The 10,380-nt window shown below is 40.9% G+C and overlaps 1 protein-coding gene across 1 annotated transcript in view; it reads right to left on the bottom strand.

Moving 5' to 3' along the window:
* Positions 1-4,658: 4,658 nt before the first annotated feature.
* Positions 4,659-10,380, bottom strand: part of LOC147625778 (GDSL esterase/lipase At1g71250-like) — a 14,151-nt gene continuing 8,429 nt past the window's right edge. Inside the window, exons 3-5 of the mRNA XM_086817340.1 lie at positions 7,387-7,626; positions 5,260-5,515; positions 4,659-5,007 (exon numbers count right to left, since the gene is read on the bottom strand). Coding sequence (XP_086673466.1) covers positions 4,814-5,007; positions 5,260-5,515; positions 7,387-7,626 — 690 coding nt within the window. The 3' untranslated portion in view covers positions 4,659-4,813. The remainder of the gene's footprint in view (positions 5,008-5,259; positions 5,516-7,386; positions 7,627-10,380) is intronic.

Below are 10,380 nucleotides of genomic sequence, written 5' to 3'. Positions count from 1 at the left end.
GCAGACTATGTAACTTGTGGTAGTGATTTCTTTCTAGGTATAGTGCGACTGAGTAGGTGTGATGGTCACCTACGTTGCTACAATCTAGAGTGCTCGCACATTGTGGCTGCTTCATTGTGAATGAGACTCAGTTGTCCATGTTGTATATTCTTTTTTGTGTTGCACAAAAGCTCATTTCCATGGCCATGATGGCCATGTAAATTCATCAAGATTAACAAACCTCCTTAGAGAGAAACCTTCATTACCATGGCCATGATTTCCATTTAAAAAAAAGGGGCTGAAAGCGGCCCGCAAGCCCCTTTTTTTAAATGGAAATCATGGCCATGGTAATCAAAGGCCACATCTTGCCATGGCCAAAATGACCAAGGTCATCATAAAAAAAAGGGGTGGAGGTAGCCCACACCAACGTGGGCTACCTCCACCCCGTTTTTTTTATGATGACCATGGCCATTTTGGCCATGGCAAGCAACGGCCATACTCTGAGCCTAATCAATATAATCAACATTTTGGCAACAAGCAATGGCTTGCACATAATCAAACCATGGCCATTATGCAACAAAACCCATTAGTAGGTGCCAAATTGCTTGCTTGCCATGGCCGAAATGGCCAAGGTATTCATAAAAAAAAGGAGGCAGAGGTGGTGTGCGCCGGCGCGGGCCACCTCCACCACCTTTTTTTATAAATACCTTGGCCATTTTGGCCATGGCAAGCAAGCGATTCAACACACAATCTTCTCACCATGGCTGAAGTGAGCAAGCAAGAAATCTGCAAGTGAGCAAGCTTACCTTTTTGGAGCCATTGTGGGGTTGCGATAACGGTGGAGGAGAGAGAGGCGAGCCCATTGCTTGAGAAGGGAAGAACACAATACAAAGAGGAAGAGAAAGAGAGAGGAAATGTAGGGTTCTCAAAAAAGAGAATGAGAGAAAGAGATAGGAAAAGAGACACACAGCAATTAAAATTATATCTTAGACTGTGCACTTGATTTTTGGCTGGCCGGTCCCTTAGTGTTGTCATCATGACTCTTGGGCGGTCGGGTACAAAGCCGTCGCATTCATTCTGGGGAGTTTTGGACCGTTATTACTTGCCCATCATTTTCAAGATTCATATTTTGTATATTGGTGCCACATTCTCTATATAGCAATTTTTGATCTATTTTAATAACCATTGGAAAAAACCTGCTATATAATTTTTTTAAATTTTCCGATTGCACTTTTTCCTTTGAACATTTATCATTCTAGACATATTGCATAAATTTGCCAGCTTGATAAAGTTATTTAAATATTTTAGATTTGAATATGATTATATTTTAGATGTGAATATTTTTTTCATTATATTAATATAATTTAATTATATATATATAACATGAAAATATAAATACATAATTACATAATATAATTATACATATACATATATATATATGTATTATATATATATACATTATGCATATAAATATTTATTATTTTTAAAGATAATATAATTACATTGGAGTTCTTAGTTTTGGACACAAGAGAAAGATGGTCCTTTCTTGCTGAAAACAAGCACTCTAGCATGAGAGCACCTGTCAGTTTATAAGAAACAATTGTCTTTGTATGAGGCTAATGTTGTTGACCTTTTAATGGCTGTGTTGTAGAGTGCACACAATAATGCATACTTGGTGGGTGGTTATACTAGGACTCGACTGGGACTGCAAGAAATTGAGGAGAACTTCCTTTCAAGGAGTGGTGGGGTGTTAATAAGCAAAAGGCTAATTGACTCGACCCATAGTGCAATGGCAGAGGTTAATCTGGATTGCCCAAAAGTGGAACAAGAGCAAAAATATGTGTGACGTAAAATACCTATATTGGCATCTCTAGGTGTTGTGCTTGAGAATGATAGCCATAGGCCAAAGTACATGATTGGACAGTTGACAAAAAGGGACAAGCTATTCTGACTCCTCCAAAATCCATGTTTCCCTCCATTCAAGAGAAGACACTAGTGAAATCACTATGGGGGATAAGACGGACAGAACCTAAGTTTAAAGTTACATGCTTTGGATTTCTGCAAGATAAAAAGAAGTGCTATGGTGCCTTGATTAATCCACAGGGTGGACCACATCAAGGTGCCTTGATTAATCCACAGGGTGGACCACATCAAGGTGGTGTGCCTATGCCTTGTTTTTGGGGACGACGTACTTACCCGAGACATGATGGTGCCTCGGGTGACATTCGGGAGGGATTTGTATGGATATGTGCTACTGTGAATACACATTGCTGGCACGTGGGCACCAAGTGGGTGATTGCACCATCTGGACGCGCTCCAAGTGTTTGGCTAGTTGCAAAAGGTACAAGCTTTACAATGGAGGAGGTGGCCAATCTGGAGAGAGCAGGGTTTCTATTGGAGACAAGTAGCACCATCCCATAGAATCTAGCATCGACAGTAGGGTCAGGCCTTTCACAACTAGTGTTGCAAGCTCATGCAGACCTAAGTACCGAGCTAGTAAGGTTGTTCATGGCACAAGAGGCTCACTAAAGAATTCCAAGAGAATGTACAGAAACGTCATTCGATTTCAGCTTACACTGTTCGAGAAGAAATTGTTGTCTGTAATGAATTGCACATGTTTTATGTGAGCACAGAGGGGTCTCCTGTTGCGGCTGGAGTGAATTATGTGGTGAATGTGTCTGAATACCCAAGCTACTCTTATCTGGATTTCCAAAAGAGAGAAGTGAAGAATGAGACGTACCTCCCTTGCAAACATATGTATTATGTTTTTTTGCAAGTGCTGAATCTTGATGCAGTCATGCATGAGTTTATGCACCAATAGGCTTTAACAAAAGTGGATTTGTTTCAAGCATTGTTTGGCCATTTCTACCATGCAAATGTAGCAATGCCATGAGGCATTGTGGGATGTTCGAATATGCATTCACATATTTTGGGTTGCTATCTACATACACATGGAAAATGTTTTTGGTTGCCCGTATTTTGGTGTTGGGAGGAGAATATGTGTAGCATTAACTATTGGAGTTTTGTGTTTGGGTTTTTGGTCGGGGTCGCACTTTCTGTATCTGCGTAAAATACGCTTATATTTGATCCCGTGTTGCTCAATACTATTTTTTGTAGACCAGTATGTTAAAAATTCATTGTTGGGGGTTTCCTAGTTTAAGGTTTCTTGTTGGCGTTAGGCTTTTTTCTTCAATAGAAGTTAAGATTCACCATTTGAGGTTTCTTGTTGTTGCGGTTGAGCTTATTTTTCCTATAAAAATTATGGTTGTGGTTAGATGGTCCAACAATGATATATTCACAAGAAAAATACTACAGGTATCTCTTCATGTTCATTACAAATTGTTACCCCTCTGCTTAGAACGCGCTCTCGCTTGTTCCCTCACACTCGTGAAATGGCCATCCTCTTGGAAATCTTAAAATTTTGGGACTAATTGTGAGGAACAGGGGAGATTCTCCAATTTTGAATATGAAAGAAGCCGTTTGACATAATCCTTGCACAACATGTTAACCAACATCATTCCTTGATTAAGTTGATAGTGTTAATTTATATAATAATACTTCTTTTGTGCATGTGTATGTGAGCAAGAAAAACAAAAAAAAAAAAGCCCAAACACAAGGTGTGGTAGATAGGTGGCATAGTTTCTCAAAACTCTTGGCAAGCAAGTGGCATAAACAAAACCCTTGTCGCAGGACTATTGCCAGTCTTCACATGACACTTGTAGAGCTCTCTGTTAGAGAACTTGATGATCGACCCTATATCATTAACAAAGAGAAAACATAAGGGTAGTGTTTTTTTCCAGACAAGAGATTGCATGCTTTTTTTCAAAGACAAGAGATTGCATGCTTTTTTTATTATTGAAGTTGGGTTACAAAGCTTGAAAAAATATTATTGCATGGCTAGGTAGGGCTTTTAAAAAGCGTTGATGCATGCTTTAAAATGTTTGTTGGCTTTTTTATAAAAAATGTGAAAACCATTCTAAATATACTACATTACTAATACTAATGACTAATGCCTCTAGAGCTCTAAAAAAGGAATAGCTCTTTAGCTATTGCACCAAACACAAAACTACCTCCACATATACTATGTGAAAATATCATACGAAGAAAATTGTGCAAAGTTGTGTTTTGGTATCCATCATTTTTTAGCATGCCCCACCCTTCCCTATTCTTGCACAAGCTTTCAACCCATTACATGCATGGAAATTATTGGCTAGCAATGAACACTGAATCTGCCACCCTTTCCTAATCCTACATATGCCTTAGAATAATCACATGCAAAACGACATCTACCCTCCACTCAATTGGAATCCTTTTTGGTAGCACATAATTTTTTGAGAAGAAGATGTCTTACATGATAGTTAAGACTTCCAAAGTTTTTTAAGGTTAACTAAAGGTTCTTTTAGTTTAAAAACTTAAAAAATTCAACAGTAAAAAGTTACGATCAAATCTTATTAATTAATGAATTCATTTTTCCACTCATTGTGTGAAACAAAACGATATGTACCTACCCTTGTTTTAAAAAAATCCTTAAACGAACCATGGTAGTAATGGCACATTGACAAAACACATAATCAGAGAACTCTTAGCATACAATATTTGCAAATTTACACACATGGACAAGATGCACAATCAAAGCACTTAGTGTATAAGAGTACAAGATTTGAAATGACAAATGTGCATTTAGGCTCAGATATTCAACAATATTTGAAAGGATATATGTCTTACTACAAAAAGAATCTTAGCCATCATACGAAAGGAGATATCCATTTGGATAAGACATAGCTTGCTAATTGAGGGTTAATTAGCACTTGATTAAGAGATGATTAACTGGGGGTTACAAACCGATGTTGGATTTGAGGGAAACATAGAGGGATCGGCCAAGGAGCTCATTGGTGGCCTCGGTGGGGTGGAAGGCATCCCACCAAATGTAGCCTGTCCGGTCGGGGCAGGGTTTCACCACACGGAGGCAAAGCAGCTGCCCCTTGTATTTCCCTGCACCGCAGCAAGCTTGCGAAGCGAATTTGAATCCTGCATGTGAGTTTACAGTGAGCGAATTGTTAGGGCTTTGGTTGGAGAAGTTTAGTAACCCTTAATGGCTATTAGGTAGTACCCTTAATCGCTATTAGATAGTTTGATAAGAGAAAATCATAGCATGATTGAATGTGGGTTGAAAGTGTTTGCTAGGCACAAGAGGAGATCATCATTCTTAATGACGTGATTAATTGGTACTTAAAATGACCTGTGGGTTGACAGGAAAGGTTAGGGTAGAGCAAAGCATACCGTATTTGGCAGGGTTGTGGACGTAGTCTAGGACGGGCTCGAAGATGTCTGCATAGACGATTTTGACGCCAGGGAGCTGAGAATTGAGCTTCTGGATGACGCCCTTGAGGCCTACGTTGAAGTTCTGGCTGACAGTGTTCACAAAATCAGAGCACTCCCCATTCACGCTCCTCTGCCTCACCAGCTGCGACGGAATGCAACCCAATGGCCCTAACCCCGACACTGCGATAAGGCGAGCCCCCAAATTGTACAGTTGCTGCATCCGCATATATACACAGAGTTCAGAGGAAACACACCCATACCCACACTTACACATATCCTTCAGAGTCTACACACCTCCGGACTATTTGACACCCCTTTTTTCAAAGGGATCAATAGCCGACATTGTCGCTCAAAAATCGAGGATCGGGGTGGGTCGTCAGATTTTTGTGATCCATGTGATGTAATCCCTATGAAATCCAAGTGTGAACCCTGTGTGATCCCATCTTGCCGGGATGGGATCACACATGGTTCACACTTGGATTTCACAGGTATTACACATGGATCACAAAAAATTCGACGGCCCACCCGATCCTCGATTTTTGAGCGACAATGTCCGCCATTGATCCCCTTTGAAAAAAGGGGTGTCAAATAGTCCCGAGGGTCTACACATAGGAACACACCCACACACGTACAAATACATCTTTACAAACACATGATCCATCTAAGTACGCATCCATAAACAATACCCCACACACACACACACACATTCAAACAGCACTCTCTCTCTCTCTCTCTCTCTCTCTCTCTCTCTCACACACACACACACACACACACACACACAGAGCTAAACACAAACCGACATGCATAAGGCTCTGTTTGCACACCTGGCCAAGTGCACGCATTCTCGCCACCTGGAGGCCTGCGTGCCACTTGGCTAGTTCCTATACACGAATGAGCCCTCCATCATGAGGTGGTCACTTGGTGACCATGATTAGGTGGTCTCCTATTATGTACGAATGAGCCCGCTATGATTAGGTAGTCACTTGGTGGCCTTTTATGGCAAGTGCACCAAAATCTCTTCTGTTGGTTATATATTAAAATCATTGCTTAAAATAAGGGCCACTTAAAATCTCAGCCAGTTTTTCTTAATTTTAGCCAAAAAGAATACACTAGAAAGCCACTTTTTTAAAGCACTAGTTGTGGTCTTAGCAGTTGATGCCCAAGGCATTAATGTCAGCATCCAAGGCCTATGCTAGCGAGCAGACCCTCTCATGGGCGAGCCACCACTGGCATATCTACATCACTGCCTTCATAATTTCCTATAATAATGAAGGTGGGTATGCTTTCTCTTGGGGGAAGGGGGAGCCTCAGAGGGAGGGAATGTGGCCGCTTTCTACATCTGCTCGCACTAATGTTCAGGAAAGGGGTGCCTCAGTTCATCTGTTGAGATTTCAAAATTGCTGATTATTAAATAGGAAGTGAGGAAATGTGTATGTTTCCTAAAAACGGCTTTCCATAACACTGGCCCCCATGAAGTGAGGAAATGTGTATGTTTCCTAAAAACGGCTTTCCAGAACACTGGCCCCCATGAACTCGATTGGAGGCTGCATCAACCACCAACTAGGCTCAGCAGGCAAATTGGGAGTCCCACCACCTGGAGGTAGTTTTTGCTACGTGCAAATAGGCCCATACACATCTACATTTAGGCATAATACACACACATGTATAAGAATGCTTACAGCCACACAAGATTACTTTTTGATGGGTGTCATGCTCGTTTTTGAACATTTTGGCCACAAAATACAACCACGTATTTTGGGTGACCGCCAAAACAAAAGTAAATTGCGAAAAAAAGGGTATTGTTTCTACTAAATCTGTGTCATGCTCGTTTTTGAACATTTTGGTAGTAAAATACAACCACCTATTTTGAGTGACCATCAAAACATAAAGTAAATTCTGATACAAAAGAGCATTATTTCTACTAAACTTGTCATTTTGAAGGGTGAGCCCGTCGAAAATGATCCTTGCACTCGGAGTGAGGCACGCACACATGAAAAATAATATAATAGTGATTTAGGCAAAAAAAAATAAATTAATATAATAGTGATTGCAAACTATAGGCAAACAAAAAAAATTTTAACTGACCGTGATCTGGTGAGCTGTCTTTTGGAGAACCACGTCTTGGAACTGGGTTGCCGTGTAGACCTTATTAACGGGGGAGTAGCTGAGTAGATAGTTGTTGACGTAGTCGTTGCTTCCGAACACAGTGGCAAAGAGGGACGTGGCCAGCAGATCGTTGGCTGCCGACTCCCCTATGGTCTGTTGCAGCTGCTGGACGTTGTTCTGGAACCAGCTTAGCTGGGTGTCGAAATCGACTCGCCCAATCTATAAGTCTCTCTCACACACGCACGCAAACAATAAAGACTTTAGTCGTTAAAAATATTAGATTATGAAAACAGCTGCGCGCCTTTAGCATCATTTTAAATTTCCTATATTATATTATTGTCATGATTCACGGCTCACAAATCAAGCCTCATATCCTGATTCACCAGCCTCCCAGGGAGGCTCAGCCTCAAACACCCGCATTCATGCTCTGGATTGCTGGCCGTTAGGCCTTAAGCTTATCCTTCCCTAGCAGTCCAACTGCCCGGCAGTCGTCCTCCGGCCAAAATCCAATGGCCCTCGTTGGCCTTGCTCGCCCGACGACCGCCGAGTTTCGACCATTGATCCCATGCCTAAGGGGATAAGACCCCATGGCAGATAGTATTGAGGTGCAGGCAATGCTGAAGTGCAGGCAATGCTGAAGTTTGAAGCCCTGAGAGGACATCAAAACCCTTAAAATCTTCTAAAGAAGGCCTCTTAAAAAATAGGATTTCAAAAGAAGCAATTCCTCTAAATTTTGCACATAAACATATGGCCTTCAAATTGAAGATTAAGGTAGGTTTCAAATTTCATCCATTTTCTAGTAAATAAATAGTAGTAAAGAATAAAAGATTACAGAAACAAGTGAATATATATTCAACGCCTTAAATGATAGTCCGATTTACTAGATGTTCACATGAAGCTCTTGGTGGATCTTTGTGGGGGGCCCACTAGCAACCCAAGGCCCCCAATATCCTTTGAAGAACCAATACGGACCCTCTAATTGCCAACTACCCTAGAGTTTAAACACTAGCTACACGGCTCTGCTCAGTTTAACACCAGCCAATTGCCCCTTACTCCTTCAAAAGCCAATCAACCACGATGAAGACATTTAATGCCCACCCTACTTTTGTACGCTTTTAATCGTTAACGTCGTTTATTTGCAAATGCACCTGACCCAAATTACTTGCTGGAGCCCTAGTCACTCCTCCAAGCCTCCCCTAATCTTGTGTGAACCAAACACCCACTATAGCTGGCTGAGCCGGTGGCTCCCCAGTGGTTATGCTTCATAATGGCGTGAACAACCTCTTATATGTTAACCTTCATGATAGTGTGAACAACCTCTTAAAGATGGACCGTTGACCATAAATTGTACTATTGTACTAATATTTGTAACTAGAGTAAACCACAGTCACACTCTAGCTTTATTCCACACATAGTACACTTGCTAATCTATACAAGATAAAGCACTAGTGCCCAAGAATCCATGTGGCCAAAGGAAAGAGAGAGTTTTAGAAAAGAAGAAAGGAGTATCTTGCAAAGGGTGCAATTTTGAATTTGAATCTCACATCTTCCAATGTAACTTTGGTTCACGCTTAGCTTCAATGCTCTTTTTATTTTATTGCTGCCTCTATCACGTGTCATTCTCTCTAGCGATCTCCCTTCTTCTTTCTCAAATTTCAATTTTCTTATCTCATGTCATTCAATTTTTCAAGATTGTCTTGAGAGAAAAAATAGAGACCTCCCTCTTAAAACGTGAGCTTCATGATGAAAACTTCAAGGTGTACGTATCTTTTTCTTTCTCTCTCTGTAAAGAAAAGATAAAAGACATTGTGCGTGAGATACAATTATTTAAGAGCAAGCACACCTCACCATGCATCCCCATCAATTAAAATTTAATATTAATTATAACTTTATTAACTAAAATTATATATGAACGTGTATTTATTTATTTTATAAATACACATGTATACATAGATATATGTGTCTAAATATAATTAAACATAATATTATAGATAATATATATTTATGTGTGTGTGTGTGTGTGTGTGTGTGTGTGAGAGAGAGAGAGAGAGAGAGAGAGAGAGAGAGAGAGAGAAAGTGTGTGTGTGTGGGGGGGGGTGCATGCACACATGTAAGAGAGAGAGAGAGAGAGAGAGAGAGAGAGAGAGAGTATGTGTATATGTGTGTGCGCGCATGTGGGAGAGTGTGTGTGGATGCACGTGCATGTGAGTGAGAGAGAGAGAGAGAGAGAGAGTATATGTGTGTGCATGCATGTATGTAAGAGTGTGAGTGTGTGTGCATGCATGTATGTAAGTGTGAGTGTGTGTGCACACACGCACGCATATGAGAGAGAGAGAGAGAGAGAGAGAGAGGGAGGGAGAGAGAGAGAGAGAGAGAGAGAGAGAGAGAGAGTTTCTATATGTGGGAGAGTGTGAGAAAAGAGAGAGAGTGTATATTTATGTGCGTGTGTGTGTGTGTGTGTGTGTGTGTGTGTGTGTGTGTGAGAGAGAGAGAGAGAGAGAGAGAGAGTGTGTGTGTGTGTATATTTATGTGTGTGTGTGTGTGTGTGTGTGTGTGAGAGAGAGAGAGAGAGAGAGAGTGAGAGAGTGAGTGAGAGAGAAACAGATAAACAAATAGACTGAGAAGTATATGTGTGAGAGTGTGTGTTTGCATTAGTACATGTGCGGGGGTGTGTGTGTGTGTGTGTGTGTGTGAGAGAGAGAGAGAGAGAGAGAGAATACACGTGTGTGTGTGTGTGTGTGTGTGTGTGAGAGAGAGAGAGAGAGAGAGAGAGAGAGAGAGATTACACGTAAGATTTAATTAATTCAAATTATATATATTTATAAATTTATTTATATGTATGTGAGAGAGAGAGAGAGAGAGAGAGAGAGAGAGTGTGCGTGTGCGTGTATGCATGCATGTGTGTGCATGTGTATAAGAGAGAGAGAGAGAGAGACAGAGAGAGAGACAGAGACAGAGGGAGGGAGCGAGGGA

Source organism: Cibotium barometz, chromosome 23 (assembly GCF_041138505.1).
Source record: "Cibotium barometz isolate CiBa-2024 chromosome 23, ASM4113850v1, whole genome shotgun sequence".
NCBI lineage: Eukaryota > Viridiplantae > Streptophyta > Polypodiopsida > Cyatheales > Cibotiaceae > Cibotium > Cibotium barometz.
This window is presented reverse-complemented; position numbering and strand designations above follow the sequence as displayed.